Raw genomic sequence first — 17,964 nt, 5'->3', positions numbered from 1 at the left:
ATCATTGGACATAAGAGTGTGTACAGAAATGTTTCCATTTTCTTGTAAACTATAGTACACATTCGGATCTATTATAAGAAATTCAGAAGCATCGAACTGATTAGCACTTGAATTACCTGTAGAAAAGAAAGAAGTTTTTTTGAGTAATTTTTCACCAGAAGATACAAAAAATAAGAGAAGGCTACCTTCCGACGAATTATTAATACTTTGGTCAAATGGTTTGACGGCATTTACGTCATTCATGTAATTAATCATCAGATTGTTATCAGCTGGATAGTAATTCACATCGTAGTTAGAAGGTTCTGCACTCTAAAGATAGGATCTACTGCAACGATCTTTGGTGCCACTACATTTGGATCATTTGTTTCCACACTGACATGTTTGGAAAAATCTTCGTTCAGGAAATCAGAAGCTGCGAAATCCTCGTCCTTAAAAATGTGTTTATTTATAGGACTTATTCCGGTTGCTTTGAATCCACTTTTTGCAGTCAAGATAGAAGCACTTGCGGAGTATGCGGTATTAATCAAAGCGTACACGTTAAAAATAGTGACAGGTGTTCCAGGATTGTCATTCTGGAACTGTTTAAGAGCCTCGTTGTAATTCGACTTGAAGTCCTATGAAAGACACATCCAGCGGCTGCAGCTTATGCGATGGTGGTGCAGCTTATGCGATGGTGGTATTGAAAGAATCCTGACGTGGCTATTTTTTGCCTTTTCAAGCACTTCCACGTTCCTGGTGTGGCTCGAATGTCCATCGAGGATAAGAAGGACTGGAGATTCTGCTGATGGTTTAGTATTGTCTAAAAAATGGTCAAACCATATGGAAAACGTATTGGTAGTGCTCCAACCGCTCTCATAACACGCAAAAATCGATCCTTCAGGCGCTCCAATTTTAAGAGCCTGATTCATTCGTTTTCGGGGGAAAATAAACATTGGAGGTATAAATTCTCCGGCTGCGGACATAGCTATTATGGCTGTTGTATTTATACCTCTTTCTGCGGCAACTGCTCCAGCTACTTGTCGGGCACCTTTCTTCGCAAAAACTTTGGAAGCTTTTGTAGGAACCTATTTCATAAAAAAAATTAACAAGGTCTTCAAGTAAGAAAAATAAAAAACAAAAACTCACGGTACTGAAACCAGTCTCGTCCGCGTTCCATCTTCGGTTTGGAGGGAACTGATCACTGCTGTAGATCTCCTGAAGAAGTTGGAAAAATCGCTCGACACTGGATCGATTGAACCCTTTCATTCGAGCAAGAAATGTTGGCTCTGCTGACCTCAGAAAAATTTCCGGATGTCGCTTTGTGAACCCAGCTAACCAATCACGACCAGCGAGTTGTTTCTTTCGACAGAAAGGATGATTCAATTTATTCTTTTCCGCTAGTTGGAATGCAAGGCTCCGCAATTCCGTTCTTGTCATTCCAAGGCCGTACTGGTTCATTTGGAGGATGTGCTCGATAAGTTCCTTTTCTTGGATGGCATTGAAGACGGGAGCGAAACTTCCGAGCGGTGGAAGAGATGGCAAAAGCCCATCTACACTGGCCTGTTCCATGCCGAGGTATCGCAACAGGGTTTTTCTCGGAATTTTAAAATTGATTGAAGCTTGTGAAAACAAAACAACACAAATTCGAACGAAGTTTTTGTTTGTCAACACGAGCATGGGAATTGTGTATTGCTACGCGCAGTGCGGCTAGATCTGCGAACTGTTAAATTATAAGCAAAGTTAATTGATCTTAAATCCGTTATGAAAGGTTGTTTCATGGCGTTTAAAAAACAATTTGTGTACATTGTAACATTTTAGTTATTTCATTACAGCTTATTTTTTATTTGAGCATAAATTCATACATAATTGTAGCAACTTGGTAGTCGAACGTTCATAAAAACATGAATGTGTCTTGGCTGCACTGTTAAATTTAGGTTTTGTTAGTTCAAGGATTTCATGGCTTTTTTTACCCGAATCGACAGGTTTTGTAAAAATCCTTCAAATGATAAAAAAAAAATCATTGAAAGAATATTTTTTCGATGGCTGATGAATAAAAAGACCTTTATCAATAGGTAGAACAGCTCACAGGTAAGTAAAAGTTTTTACTGGTGGCATAATATCTTACGAGGAGAGCTGTAGAAGTTACAAGAAATATGCTTGAAAAAAATAATTAACTTGAAAGTAAGATTTACTCAAAATACAAAGCTCATTTGTCCGCAAAGTTTCAGGTAGACGTACAAGTGTAAAACTCTAGCGATTGGCATCATTATGAGTGTTGAAAAGTTGATATTCAGTGAAATATTTAAATGGTTCATCTTGCCCCGACTGCGCATTTTATACCCAGTTCCCCTACCTTCATTTGAAATACGCCTGACTTTTGCGCCGGGATTACCTATCAGCACTTCAGAATGTCCAACAAAAGCTTACAAACAAGTCATCACTTGGGCTAGATCTTTATCTTGATCATTAGTCTGGCTGAATTTTTCATATGATTTTTTTTTGTTATTTTGAATTCTCAATTCAGTGTTCTGAAAGCGTAAATTAGTTATCTGAAAATAATTTAATTTGCCGTTTTGTAAAATTATGTCTTCCGAATCATCAGGTTAGATTTTCAAATCTCAGAAATGAATTATCTACTTACTTTAAATTTTGTGGTGCAACGTTTAGGTTAGTTTTTAAAGATTTTTTTAAATCAATTTAAAAGATTTTAAAAGGCGTTTCTCTTGACATTGTTATTTGCAATCACAAATCGTATCAGCGCCAATGGCGTTCACAACGTTTACATATCGAGAACTCATAATTGGAGTAAAGGCTGAAATTTGTTGGTGTCCGTAGCTTTTCAATGAAGCTTTTACAAAGCCCTTATAGTTAATCATATTCATGTTTTTTCTTCTGTTCTTACGCATTGCATGAGGTTTACATTTCTTGATAGCAGCCCTTGTTTGAGATTGATGAAACGCCGACCAAATATTCAAGATGAATATCATTTTTTATGATGCAGTGTTTCAATCTTGATTGATGAGCATTTCCAGGGAGGAAAACATATTCAAACAATTAATCTTTGGTGTGCATTCTTTTGAATGCTCGGAAAATCGCTTGAATTGTTCATTACCCAAACAATTTTATCTCACCATAAAACCAACCTTTAGCGGCATACGTAAAATTTTAACAGCCACTCGAACGAGGCTATTCTTAAAAACTCCAACCTACAGTTAGGTACCAACACATAGGTTTTTGGGCCCATCAAACCGCCAACCCCGAGGCAAATCCTTCAGTCTGTCAGGCCAGGACAACAAGTCAGCCAACCAAAATGTGACGAAGTGCGTGCCTGCTGTTGGTTTGTTTGTTCCTTTCTCTTCGTAAAAGGTAAGAGAAACTCAGGCTTTGAGCTTTCCCAATTAGATTTACACCCGAGGCGCGTAATTCCGCGTCAACCGAACAGCGAATGGTGACGATGGTGATGGTGAGAGGTTCTTAGAGAATTGCGATGAAACACTCTTCCGGAACCGGAAGCTTTGAAAATTCCGGGCTGGAGGGGCTTAGAGGTTCGAAATTTAAGGTAGACTTTAGGTCACAGTAGGTATATCGATATTTTGTTTGCTTTTTGGAATTACGTGGTGTTATTGACTTGTCATTGAGTTGATGCTTTTTGCCACTGTTTCTGTGTTTTTAATTTGTTAATAATATTTGGAGGGCAACGCAACATTTTACGTTTTATGAGAGTATCAAAAACATGGCTCTTCTCGAAGCAAGGAAAAATTCTTAATATGAGGTCAATTTAACAGAGTACATAATAAATTAAATGGATAAAACAAACCAGGTGATTCAATTTTCTATTTACCTACAAAAGAAAAAAAACAAACGGGAAAGGCACGCGCCAACCCTTGGAAATGTTGAAAACGTAACGACAACTGGGATTCCGGGGATTTTGTCTTCACGTGGGTAAGGTAAATCAGCAAATGTTGCTCCCAGAATTTACATTTTAGGAACAACCAATCTTCAATCTGTCAATCGTAAAATGCTAATTTTGGTTAGTATTTTTTTCTGAAATGACTTTGTTGATTGACAATTTTTAACGAATCCAACATAGGTCAGTGCATCTTGGTGCTTTTTGGAGCCTCCTAGAACGAGATACACATGCTGTGCACAGCAGTGAGAAGAAAAACGCAAACACATTCTTTTCTAAGCGTCTGGCTCCGTTGATTCGAATGTTTCGCTTGAAAAAATTTCAGCAAATGCCTGTTTTCGTTGCTGCCAATTCCCATAGACTAGCTCAAACACATTTAGAATGATATAACAGGATATATTAACCGGGCACTGTGGAGCTGGAAATTTTTAACGTTTTTGAAAATTAATGACAGGTTCTGTACATAGCTTATCAATAAATGCCGTTTAACGCATTTTTTGTACAACCAACTCGTGTGGTGCTTCATCGAAGGCCTTACTTAAGTCTGCATATAAACGACTTTTCAAAAATTTTAAGTTCAAGAAAGCGAATGCCTTTAAAAACTATAATAAAACTGCTCAGTGTTCATCCGGCAATGAATCCTGAGACCTTAGATCTGAGTCTTTGGCGATACGATCTGAGATTTGTGACCTGATACTTTGGTACATATCGACCAGTTGTAGAATCTTATACATTTTTACAAGCATATGTTCAAGAAAAAAAAAACTTAAAAAGTGTGTAATGAAACAGCTCAACTCCCAATTGAAGAATTTCTTTTTCCCTTGACACTTGAAAAATGCCCAAAGCTCCAGGAAAAAGACAGCCACCCACGTTCGCTGCGCCAGACAATAGACGTAAACTGAGTCGCTGCCATTTTTCCTTGATAGTAAAGTTACCTACAACATACGCGAAACACGCATTGTACTCTCTGCTAAATAAGCATCAATCAGTCCCTGGGCCCGATTTGTTTCAAGTTCCGGATGTTTGAGGAGCATTCAAAAGGAAATGTGAGATGTAGCCGAAAATAATAGAATATCTTGGTTAGGGGTTTTGATTCTAGGCTACTTTAAGGCGTTTTTGAAATTCTAAGAGATTTACTAAACTTCCGTTTTTTTCTTTTTCAGACTTTCCAAACTAAACAAGCAAAATGTCTGCTCCAGAAGGATCGTAAGTATTCATCTACCTGTGTACCTTCTAACAGATCCGTGCTGTAGATAAAATAAACCTCAAAACTTGTAACAACTAATACTGTAACCCAGTACCGTCTAATAGAACTTCCAAAAGCTCCTGGAGCATTTCCCCTGTTGTTTAACCGATCGTCTGCGTTTTGTCACGTATGTCTGTGCACCAAAATCTATACAACGAACGTTGATCTGGCAAAATTATATTAACCGTATTCCAATAACCATTCACCACACCGCCCCGTCGATTTTCCAATCTCGATTGTGTAATCTCAAAACAAGTTTTCCTAAATTACCGCCCCCACCGACCGGTAGCACCCAGCCGGCGTCTTCCAACAGCGCCCAGAATGCGGCAGCCAACAACAAGCTGAAGCAAACGCAGGCCCAGGTCGACGAGGTGGTCGGCATCATGCGGGTCAACGTCGAGAAGGTTCTGGAACGGGACCAGAAGCTTTCGGAGCTGGACCAGCGGGCGGATGCTCTGCAACACGGGGCGTCCCAGTTCGAGCAGCAGGCCGGCAAGCTGAAGCGGAAACAGTGGTGGGCCAACATGAAGATGATGATCATCATGGGCATCATTGGCGTGGTGCTGCTAATTATCATAATCCGTAAGTAGCCCCGTGCTGGTTCTCGGGTAGCGTTTTCTTGTTTTAATATTTTAATTTGGTTATTATGCATAACGCTGCTCGTAAAATATTCTGCTTTGTGCAGTTGGATATTTGCTTGTAATTTAAGCTTGCAATCTACGTTAAGATACCCTTCCTACAGCAAAAATAATTGTAGAACCCTTAAATTAATCCATTCTATTCAAATTCAGTCAGCCAGGAATAAAACTAATGAAATCGATCTCATTAAAATTTAATTTTCAACTTTTTTGTGCGACTTTCGTTGCCTAGAGTAGGAAGTTACTAATAGAGAGCCTATTCATAAAGTGGAAGCAAAACAAAAAGTAACCTTCACATTCGACGACGATGGGACACTGGAGTATTTTTCCAACCGTACCCAACTAGCACTGATACGAACCAACGAACGGCTGTCATTAGCAAACACACAGTTCTTTGCTGTGTCTATGTTGTTCTTTTTTTTTTTGCTCCCCTTTCCCATTATTTTCGTTATTGCTACTGCCTTAATTTCACAGTGCTTTTCGGTACAGTGGACACAAAACTAACTACCAACCTAGAAAAAGGGCGAAAAAAGCAGTCCTCGTGAAAACAGAGAGATCCTTTTTTAATTAGATGCATTTGCCTCTCGTTAATGAAAAGCTTCTCGCTTTTAGTACTCCGAGGGCACTTTGCTTTGCCCCTTGACTACTGGCGCTGGCACTGGCTGACACAGAGGACAGCGCATGTGATGCCGGGAGATAGTAGGTTTACTATTATTGTAGCCGCCCCGGGTATTAGTCCCGGGGTTAGTCGTATCTAGTTTTCACAAGCGGGCACCCCGGTCGCACTCTTGGAGCGTATATGCGACACGGACTAAGCGTTGGAATAACTAACGCTATCCGTCGGCGTGTTTCGAGACCCGGGCAGCTAAATCCTTTCATTAATTCCGCGTTTTTCCGTGGAGTGGGTTAACGCTTTTTTTCCTCTCTCTGTGTCCATGGAGGTAAATGGAATCTAGTGTAGATATAGTGCAATTTTTACCTTTTATTTTTCTGAACTAATTACAATAAAACAATTAAGAAACATCAACAGTTTTTCTGATACCTTGTGTTCGTAAAAAATCATTTTGTTCACAAACAATTAGGTAACTTTATGTAAAATATTACATTAGGTGATATGTAAAACTTTAGCAAGTTTTACAACTTCATTTATTAAATGTTTTGTGGTTTTGGAAATCAAAAAGTTTTCCATCAAAAGTGCTTTAAGATTCCCATCAACCATTTTAAAAATCTTGTTCTGTTTTTCTTTTTACTTTCAATTATGGTTAGTTAGGCAAATATATCCTGCTAGAAATTGTTGTAACTTTGTTTTCCTCCATTTCTTAATGCATTCGCTGGCCAGTTTCCTCATAGGAAGCTACAAGACCAGACACGATTTGCATTCGTAGTTATTCAAACGAAGCCCTTCCCACTTACGGTCACAGCATGGAACAGAAAGCTGTAACAACCACGGATGTGAAAATCTTCCAATGTAATATATTCTTGGTCAATGTGTGAACTACCAATCCAAAAATTCTTAACAAAATTTAAATTTAGAATTTATTAAAATAAGAAGTTACCTTAGCCTTCCCTGTTTTTCAATTTAACTTAAATTTGAAAAAAAAAATGGAAATTGTCCAATTTTCCCGAGGTTGTGTGCCCCAGTGGAACACTCTCCTTCGCCCTTGCAATGTAACATTTCCGGTTTGGCGATCATGCCAAGGATTCATTTACATTTTAATTAATTTGTATTCGTTCGTTGGAAGCCATTATTCTGCCCTTTTCCAGATCCGTCCGGGTTTGATGTTCCCTATCGAAAGTGTTAAGGGGAAAAACATGGAAGTATTTTTTAAAATGTGAAACAATTTTTTAAGAGAAACTAAAGTCGAAGGAAGCAACTAACCTTCATTCAAATTGTTGCTTCAATAGCTTATACTGTTTACTTTTGCAACCAGCAGGTGCTCACAGTTATACAATTTATTTGCATTATGCACCGTTCAGGAATAAAACGGTTTTACATATATTGTTTGTTCTACATTTTGGTGGAATAAATTTGCAACTAGTGGTGCTCCAAATTCATAAAGATTGTTTGTAGAAGTATTCCAGATGCGCTTTTCCAACATTTCACTGTGAGCTTCCATTCACGAGAAAACCTATGCCCTGAACACCAAAATTTATCCGAAAGAAATTTGCAATACAATTCCATGTTTATTGTTCCCGCTCCCTCTCGCAAAAAAAAAAAAAAAAATATTGGCGCTACTTTGCTCAACATTTTATGGCAGCTTTGCACCAATTGACATAATTTCTCTCTTCCAGGCCGCGGCAAAACTGCTGCCATTGTTCCGTCCGAATTTCTTTCTTACAACGAAGAAACTTCCTCGTTCAGTCGGTTCCTCTTTTGTACATTTGCTTGCTGGTTCCAATTGTTGCTGCTGCTGGGGTATAATTCTTTCCATTGGCATCTCTCGAGGGCTGTCTAGGAAGAAGAAAAAAAAGGCAAACAAAAGAAGTGGGAACCCGAAACTATCTTTGTCAAATTTTATAAATTTTATCAAAATCTCTCCGACAGCTGCCATTCGGCAGTGCGCCGGCAGGGAGAATGAAATTGGGGCGATTTTCTCGGCTTTTCGTGCTTGTTTCCTGCAGCTTCTATTTTACAACAAGAATTGTTTTCGGGCCGGTTTTCAGTTTCGATATTGGCACTTTGGAGGCGCACTGAGCTGTTTAGCATTTGTGCTTTTCGAGGAATAACATCATTGTAAGACGTTGTATTTTTATTTAAAAAAAGTCTAATTTGTTTTATTTAATTTTATTCACGAACTTATTCTCGAATAAATTTACTCAAAAATATATTTGAGGGTGGGATCCATCCATTGCCTGTATGTATGCCATGTATGGGAAAATTATCATTGAATTTGGAAAAACGAGCATATACGTTTTGTAGACTGACCCAAAAAAAAATGCCATGTACAAAATGTGAGCTCAATCGGACTTGATTTAGGAGGGCCTCGAAGCGCTCAATGTTTCGATTTTTCGACCCACAAAAATCACCAAAGACGGGACCAAAATTAAACGAGAAAATCGAAAATTTTATGTTGATGAAAAAGGGTTTTAATAATGCATAAACCGTTGAGATTTTGAGTTATTTCCTAAAAAAAAGGCAAAAATTTATAATGTAGATACGACAAAGATTACAAAAATTACATGAATGACAAAAATGAAAAAAATATAGATATACCTACCTATAATATAGCGAGAACTGGTTAAGCGAGGAAACCTCTATAATTGAGAGTGCCCATGCTTTTGATAACACAAGCCTCTTTGAGTAAGAATGTAAAACCTCTTTAAGTGAGAGTCATTTTTTTGGCTTGACTATGAAAATTTGAGAAAATTAATTTGTTTTAAGTTCAATCGTGTTGCCATCTTAAGGTGAAATATTTGCTTTAATTTAGGCTTTAAGGAAGCTCATAAAAAGCAATCGGCCAGTGAAAAAATGTTATTGATGAAAGACTAGTATTTTTGCCTTCCCGGATAAAATACCTTAAAATCCCATTCACGCTTGTGACTCAAGCAACCCCTCCTCTAGACCAGGGGTGCCAGGTTGTTTCGTCAAAAATCAGGACAACGCGAAGCTAAAAATCAGGATTTTTCAGGACACCCCTTGATTCATGAAAATGATAAGTAGCTCAGCTTCTTGTCTGACCTGTAGTTCAAATCGAAAAACACCATTTAAATATCATCTGAACCGAAGATTACCATCTGTTAAATGGGTTTAAGTATTTTATAACAGATTTCTAGAGTTTGTTTTGATTAGTCCAGTCCGGCCCGGTTCCCCGGATGTCATTGAAAAAGCCCGGATTTTGTCCGGGTTTATTCTCATTCTCAAATCGAACTATAAAACCAATTTATGTTGTAAAATTTGTTATTTATGCGTCCGAAAAGAAATTTTATGAACAAGTTTCATTACAATAATCAGGAAAAGTTTTTTGGAAGCCTAAAGTACGATTTAAAATCTTCTTAAGAATGTGGAAGAAAAAAAATCATGTTTTTTTTCTTATTTTTTGTCGAATAATTCTTGGGTTTTGACCAAATTTGCCCGGATATTATTCGATTTTTTGGTAGACAATTTGGAAATCAAATGCCCGGGTTTTGCCAGGTTTTAAGAACAAAATAGCCCGGATACGTGCTGAAAAAAATCTGGCAACCTTAATAAAGACTAATGAAGTACTTTTAGAACCAACTTTTTTTCCTAAGTTTCTTTTAGGGATGAATAACACGATAATGTTAAAATCCCAGACAAATAAACAAACAAAACATCCTAAGTTTCTAGTTTAATATAATTTTTTCAGTCGCAGATTGTCGTCATGACAATTGACCTTCATGATTTCATCATGACTTTTTCTTGCACAGAACCTTCACATTTCGAAGTCGTTCATCTCAGGGAGACCAACTGTTTAGACAGACCATGTCTGATGTAAATAAAAAAAACAACTTGTTTTAAGAACGGTCAAACCAAAACAGGATTTTTATATAAATTTCATTCATAATGGTCATTCACAAGTTACTTTTTTAGAAATTTGGTTACTAAAGTCACTATTTTATTTTTTTTTTTTAATTTTTTCTCTTTTGCTTTCCTTTTGAGTCCTGTGGGAATTCACACGACCTAAATTGGGAGAATGCCTCAGATTCAGTAAAGGAAGATTATTGTTTTGTTTTGTTTTGATATATTACACTTAAACATTACTTTAATAAAAATTTGAATTTAAACAAAAATCGTTTTTCGCCTTAAAAATATGTATTTTTTGTTTATTGGTGACACTTTTCAAACGTTTTGGCATTCGTGTCAAGAAAAAAAAGTATTATTAATAAATTTATTACATAAAATATTTCCTAAAGATACACTTTTACAACATGTTTAACCAAGTTTTGAAGTAATATGACTTTTAAAGCTTGAATTAGTCAAAGTATAGTTCTCAAATTAATTTAAAAAAAAAATCAATCAAAATCTGTACAGTACACTCAATCACATGGCAGGAAACTTCCATGCTATTAATGCTCTAGCTCTTGTTTGTATTGAATGGAAGGTAAACTTGTGAAAAGTGACTCAATTGAATCGAAAATATCAGATATTTCATTTCTAAGTACCTTTATTTCTACACATTTTGGATTCATTTGAATGATTGGTAGATATACATAGATATCAATTTAAAATTTCAAATCCTATTTGAAGTTTTCGATAACTTTCTGTTATTTCTGTACCTTTCTAGAGGTTTACTGATGATATATTTTCTACAATATTCCAAGAAATTTCTGAGGTTTTTCTTAGATCTGATTTTTTCAAAAGAAATTGTCGTGTTAATTCATTTGTGAATATTTTTTTTTAATTCCTTCCTTTTTGAACCTCATTTTTTTCTAGTACATCTTTCTAATGATTAATATATGAATCATGCAATAAAGTCTGCAGGAAATCTCTTTGAAAATGATTCATTTTTTGAAGGGGAATTCTCTTTGAGTTAGTTTTAAATTTGAAAAAATTTATTCTACCTTAAAGATTAGTCTCGTAAAATGTTTTAGCCTTTTTTGTGTCTTTTTCTTGAATCTCAAGTCAATTTTTCGCTAAGCTTCTTTGAGTCATTGTCAATCTTCTGTCAACATTTTGTCGTTTATCTATTTTTAATCTTCCATCATTATTTTATTACCATTTCATGAGGACCTACTAATTTTTAATTTTATGACTCTTTCATGAAATGAAATTTCTGTAAATGTAAATCTTAACTCAATTTCAAGTATATTCCTTAAACTTTTCGTTGAACATGTGCTGGTTTTTTCATTTGAATTTGTAGATCTCTCACATATAATAATTTTGTTTATAATTTTTGGTTCCAGTAAAAATCTATCGACTGGTTGGGTAATGAATAATTTGATTTTCGGCGATTTCAGTCACGAAAAAACCTTAAAACGATTTTTATTTCTTCATCCGACGTTTCGGCATTTATTATGCCTTTTTCAAGGAGTTGAAATTTCTCGTTTTAATTGTCCAAAAAGTTTTTTGAATCTGCTAAACTGTCAAGTGGAAAACAACATCCAAAATATTGCAAATCATTTTTATATCCGTTTTCGTTTTCAAAACTTGCAAAGTGTTATATCCATCTCAACCAGATCAATAACAACTGGACTTACATTTTCCGATTAGACAGTATTGATTCAAAAAACTGTTTGGACAATTAAAACGAGAAATTTTAACTCCTTGAAAAAGGAATAATAAATGCCGAAACGTCGGATGAAGAAATAAAAATCGCTCTAAGATTTTTTTGTGACTGAAATCGCCGAAGATCAATTTTTTCAATTCTTGGTTTCTGTTAATTTTTCAATATAATTTTAGACTTTTTCAACTGTTTTAGTGACATTGAAAAAATTCGGATTTGAATGAATATAATAAAGAGTGAAGTTTCAAAATTTGTGTGTATTTTTTTTTTCAAAGAAAATGAATAAACTCGAAGTTCTTGTCTTACTTAGTTGTCCTAGTCCTTCGGGTACGATCTTTTGGTTCCCTCCCATTGGTTCCTTAAAACTTAAGGATTCTGCGGTCGCTATTCTTAAATTATCTAAGCTAATTTAAAATGTTGCTTTTCTGTCCAACGTATTGCTTTTCTACTAGTGGGATCAAGACCCCTTTCAAAAAACGATTTTTAATGAACCGAATTGTCTTTGAAGCGTTTTATTTCAGTTTTTAAAGTCATTTTTTAATAAGTTTTCGTCTTGACCTGGTCACTAATTTTACCCTAATTTCACTGCAAAGTAACTATTTTGCCCTACTTTTTTATCGCATGATCGCTTCTAGCCCTGCTTCTCGCAAATTTTCCACCATACAGAATAACATCAAATGTCTGGCAAGGACCAAACTGCTTTTCTATTATTGGGCGTTTAATTTCATTTCAGGGTGACCAATAAATTTGAAATTGAACACCAACCATTTATGAAAATGAGAATCATTCGGGATTTTAATTCCATGGATGAAAATTGTAAAAAAAAGTAGGGATTTTTTTCCAAAAATCTAGTTTTTTGCTATGTGTACAAGTTTTAAAATATTTTATATGTATTTTAAAACTACGAAGCAATAAAAAAAACTTGAGCATGAGTAGAAAGTTTCAAACGAATAAACTTAAAAAAAATTGAAAAGCGTTAATTTTTGGTTATTAGTTTTTAAAGCATTAAGTTATATAAATATGATTATTATTTACTTAAGGGCTATTTCTTTTCAAATTTCAGTCATGTATTGATTCATTTTTTTCTACCACAGAAGCAAAAACTTTGCAAAATCATGATATTTTACACAAACTCATCTGGAAAAAGCAATAGGCATCTGGTCGGAACCTTTTCATGAGTAGGCATATCGAAGAGTTTGATCTCGGAAATCCGTTTTTAATATAATTTTTTGTGTGCATCAGAACACATCTGTCATATTGCGTAAAAACCGGATGCACAGATTGCGATCTTTGGAACTGATCATTATTAGTTATTTACTTGGTGTCTACTAGTCAGGCAACACTTTTTGCCTGCCGGAAATGGATTTTTGCATTATTTTAGAAGTCTGCATTCAGTTATCCCCAATAACCATAAACTTTTTACCATAGTTAAGATCAAGGGTTGTACTCCGATAGTTGGTTTGAACTTCGTGTGGATCCTAGAGTGGCTCCTTATACTTCTTTACCATTTGGTCCGAAAAAAAATCAGAAAAAAAACAACAGTTCATGAGCTTTCAAGTCAACAATGAAGAATTTTCGAGGCGCAAAATGCGTAAAAGGAGCAAATTTGTGCAAAATTATTTTTACCATGTCTTTTTGCATCGTAAATATCTTCAACACACGTTGATTTAAAAATCTATCAAAAATAGGCAAGATAGTCCTTTTCATAACCAACACAACGCTACTAAAGTTTTGCATATCCGAGCTCTATTAACCCATTCGAGACGGATTGCACACCGTGTGTGCAATGACTTTCCGAGGCTATAAGACCGATTGCACACCGTGTGTGCAATGGAAGTAGTTTTAACTTTTTCATGATTTTGAATAAACTAGTGGACCAATTTTGATGGTTCTTGAAGCAGTACAATGTGTAAAGCATAGGTAAACGTAATTTGGCATTGGTTTCACTGTGCATGAAAATGCCTTCAAAATATCTGGGGATGAAAATGACTCATAAAATTAGGCAGCGCAGACAGAGTTTCGTTTCATCGACACAGACAATAGCTGGCTATTTAAGTTTTTGTTATGGAAGTGTGCGTCGGTGATTGTTTAGGCTATGATAAGGGAAGAATAACTGATGTTGATATTCATCTAGGACCTGTCCTATTGCGTTTGTGTGAATTGCGTTTGTGTGAATTGCGTATTGTTAAGTCTTAGTTTAAATTCTCAAGCTTTAGAGCGTTCTATTGGGTTCATCATTTCCATGGCGGGGAATTTTTAAGTAAATTCTACTTTCACAAAAGGGCCGTTCAAATATTACGTAACGCAATTTTCGAGCATTATCAACCCCCTCTCCCCCCTACGTAACACATTTGTCTCAAAATTTCTGAGCAAAATCCATAAAGCGTAACAAATTGCTATACCCCCTCCCCCCCCTAATAGCGTTACGTAATATTTGAATGGTCCCAAAGGTGTTTTTGGAACCTGTATCTTATAGTTGAAAACATTGTTTGCGGTAGCTATTCTATTAAACGAATGATAAAAAAGCTAAACAATGGTTACTTTTAAACAATTTTTTTGAAAAAAAAAAAAATAATTAAATAAACTTTAGCTCTATGGAGTTTCAAATAATATTATCATCAACAATTTTAATGTTTTTGCATGGAATGTTTCAAACAATTAATTAATGATTTTTTAGTAAATTCTAGTTTTATATTGTACGTACATTATTGGAATTTTAACGTTCTTTTCGATGTGCTTTCATGGAATGTAGAAGAAATCACCCTTCTTTCAAGGTGCTATTCAGTAAAATATACGTAAGATTATGTGATAAACACTGGATTTTAAAATCTATATTTTTATGAAATATAGTCCTAAATTATCATAAGAACTAGTGAGCCGGACTTACAAAGTTAGACAACTTAAATAGTTCTCGAATAGAAAAAAAAACCCACAGAAGAAAAATTTGAGTACCGACAATGTCCTGACATGGTCTTTAATTCCGAAAAAAGAAACTTTTCCATTGGAAAAAGTTTAAAAAAATTTATTGTTGGTGAAAACCAGATTACATAATATTCTTTGCATTATATTCTTTCTTTTATAACCAAACAAAAATTGAATCGAAAGATGAATATGTTTAAAATGGTGTATTTTTATTTTTTTTACTCATTGCACACCGTGTGTGCAATGCGGCTCCTGGCAATAATTTTATTACGAGGAGCGGACTGCACACACGGTGTGCAATGGACATTTTTTTCGGAATTCACGATTAAATATTGGAAATTTCAATGTTTTCATGTTTTTCAGATAAAAATTGATCGAATCAAAGAATAAAAATTTTTCGCTCCTGGGGGACGCGTTCGAAAAAAGTCGCCGTCTCGAATGGGTTAACGTAGATATCACCGAAATAAAGTTCCCGGATACTAAATGATCATAGCCTTATGTGATCTTCTAGTCAGGTTTTTCTTTATAAATTAAATAAATTGATCTGTAATTTAATCAATTGATTTTTATCCATATTTGAAAATCTGGATTTATAAATGTTAATTAATAAAATGAGTTAAATGTTCCTACCCAGACATTTCAATTAATTCTGTGTTCCACTCTTGACCGCTTGAATGACTACTGAGCATTAGCCAAACGGAACAAAGAAAATAAATCCTCAAAACGGCCGGAGCATTCCGTATGTATTTGAAACGGTTCCAAAACATTGATATATCTGCGCTGCTACCTTTAATTTTAGGGGCTGTAAAGTAAGTAGTACACCAAACCACCCTTAGTTTCAGTTTGGTACAAATCGAATGCAAAGAAGATAAACGAGATATCCAATTCTGGACTTGTCTTCCATTATTTATGAGCAGCGTGCACGGAATAGTGTTTTTTTTTAAAGCAAAACGAAAACGAAAAAAAAAACAGGCATCCGTACACAAAATACAACCGAAACTCAACTGAAAAAGTGGGCTCCAGCTATTTTTTTTTCTTTGCCCCCAGAAAATTTAACTGGGCAGCAATATGTTTTGCGTGTTTGTAGGTCTCGCTCGATAGGATTTTTCGTTTAGCTGTTACTTATATTTTTTTCTTCCTATTCGTAACCTTTCTTGCCTCGACGAGAACCGTTCAACTTGATTTGTTGGGCCGAGCTCACCGGGAAGGCGGAACGTTCCAGAGCATTTCCCGTGCTCGATAACTATTTCCGGAGGTAATTTTTTAGGCCTTTTATTTGCTGGAACACTCCTTTCTTTGTTAGGAAAAACGTGCGAGAATTTGCTCGCTCCTGCCCCTTAAATATGAACAAACCTTTCCAATATTGACCATAAGCTGCCGGAGCTTATGAGTTTGTTTCTAATTTTAGCCCTCATTGAATATTACGGAGGTTGTTATGTTGGTAATTTTATGAGGGGTACAAGATTCTGAACACTTTGTTGCAATCGACATCTGCTGCTTGATAAGCTTATGATAGTGTTACTGTTTCCTTTTTAAACTAACAACAATAGAGAAAACAATACTAACGATTACAAAATATTTTCAATTTGCTGATCGTTTTTCTTTTCTTTCAGTTTCCATTGTTTATTAGTTCCTTCTAGCTCCTTCATCATGTTGAATATACCTTTAAGAGACGACGCACCGAAAAAAATGAAAAATTCAAATCAAAACACTCCCCCCGTTTCTGTCTAGCTCTTAGGATACATTTTGGGATTCACATTATGTAAAAAAAAAACAAAAGTCACAATAAGCTTCAGGTGTCATATCTCATTCCGGGCAGAAATTCACGCACATGAAAAGGTAGCAACGAAAAAAAATGATGTAATGGTGAAACCCATCAAGGAAAAATACTGACGCTGTACCATCGCTTCATCAGTGTGTGTTGTCCAAAATTCCGTTTTCCATCTTCATCGTTCATTCAAAAAAAAATGTTTTTGATGATACAAAATTCTTTCACAAAAAAGAACAATCAAAAATTTGAAGGCTTTTCAGCAAACAGAAGCCAGTGTCTCGAATAATAACAAAAGAGGTTTGCAATTTTGGACAGTACCTATAAATAGGCAGAGATAAGCAGAACCAAGCAATGTTAGTTAATAAATGTTACACTGAGTAGAAGCCAAACGTCAGCTTACGCACAAAAACTAAAAAAGAAAACAACATTCACATCCGGTGGATTTCTCTTGCTTCAAAGCTTAAATAAAAACAGTGGTATCGAGTTAGAAGGGCTAAATAGGCCTCTCCTTATAAAAAAAAATTAAACACGCGCAAGTAATAATAACATTTACACTTATCCTTGGAAATGTAGATAGGGTCCCGATCGTCTTCCTTCTTCGTATCAGGTGGCAATCCATTAGCAGAGAATGTTTATTCGATAGAGAGAGAGAGTTTGAGATAACAGCACCCCATTGCTATATATTTAGATTTTTATGTAATTGTTATACATACAGAAACAATAATATTAAACTTATTCAAATATTATACACAATCAACGGATTAAAAATAAAAATTGTGAAAAAATCATGTTTGTTGTCCCGGGTTTGGGTTTAGAATTTTTTAAATTTTGTGTGTTGTCCGGTTAAGGGGAAGTCGAAATGCTTTGTTAAATATGCTCTATCATAACCGAAAGCCATGATCCCAAATTTTATTAGGTACAAAATGCATAGGTAAAGGTGCTCGTAAAAACTTTTCATCATATCATATAATTACAACAAAGAAAAAATTATATTCATTATAAATGTTATAAACCTATTCTACACACGTTATAATTTCAAACGCTTACAACTCGTCGAAAAACTTGAGAAATTTACGTATTCTGAAATCAGAAGTAAATATCTTCCAGTGAGATTGAATTCTAAAATGTTTGCTTCCACTATCGTAGCATAAAACAGATGGCAATAGAGTATGCTCTGGAAAATCACATCCGATTTTTCCTTACACTCTTTTTCTAGTGGAAAAGGGAAAAACATCTCCCTGTTTTCCAAATCGATTCCTTATTCACCCGTTCAAATGGAACCTCGGTCTGTCTTTTTATTTTCATTCTGTATCAGCCGA

At 35.3% G+C, this 17,964-nt stretch overlaps 2 protein-coding genes across 5 annotated transcripts in view; one reads left to right on the top strand and one right to left on the bottom strand.

The window, feature by feature from the left end:
• The window catches only part of LOC129751190 (chondroitin sulfate N-acetylgalactosaminyltransferase 1), a 128,301-nt gene that overhangs the window by 15,779 nt on the left and 94,558 nt on the right, over nucleotides 1–17,964 (bottom strand). The window lies entirely within an intron of this gene.
• LOC129751192 (synaptobrevin) overlaps nucleotides 1–17,964 on the top strand; it is a 41,070-nt gene that overhangs the window by 2,354 nt on the left and 20,752 nt on the right. Inside the window, exons 2-4 of one of the 3 annotated variants that reach the window (XM_055746558.1) lie at nucleotides 5,050–5,092; nucleotides 5,389–5,714; nucleotides 16,488–17,433. In XM_055746558.1, the coding sequence (XP_055602533.1) occupies nucleotides 5,073–5,092; nucleotides 5,389–5,714; nucleotides 16,488–16,504 (363 nt within the window). In that variant the 5' untranslated portion in view covers nucleotides 5,050–5,072 and the 3' untranslated portion in view covers nucleotides 16,505–17,433. Of the gene's footprint in view, nucleotides 1–5,049; nucleotides 5,093–5,388; nucleotides 5,715–16,487; nucleotides 17,434–17,964 lie in introns of those variants that run through there. The other 2 variants (XM_055746557.1, XM_055746559.1) reach the window with 2 other exon arrangements.

This window comes from Uranotaenia lowii, chromosome 3 (assembly GCF_029784155.1).
Source record: "Uranotaenia lowii strain MFRU-FL chromosome 3, ASM2978415v1, whole genome shotgun sequence".
NCBI classification, from domain to species: Eukaryota; Metazoa; Arthropoda; class Insecta; order Diptera; family Culicidae; genus Uranotaenia; species Uranotaenia lowii.
This window is presented reverse-complemented; position numbering and strand designations above follow the sequence as displayed.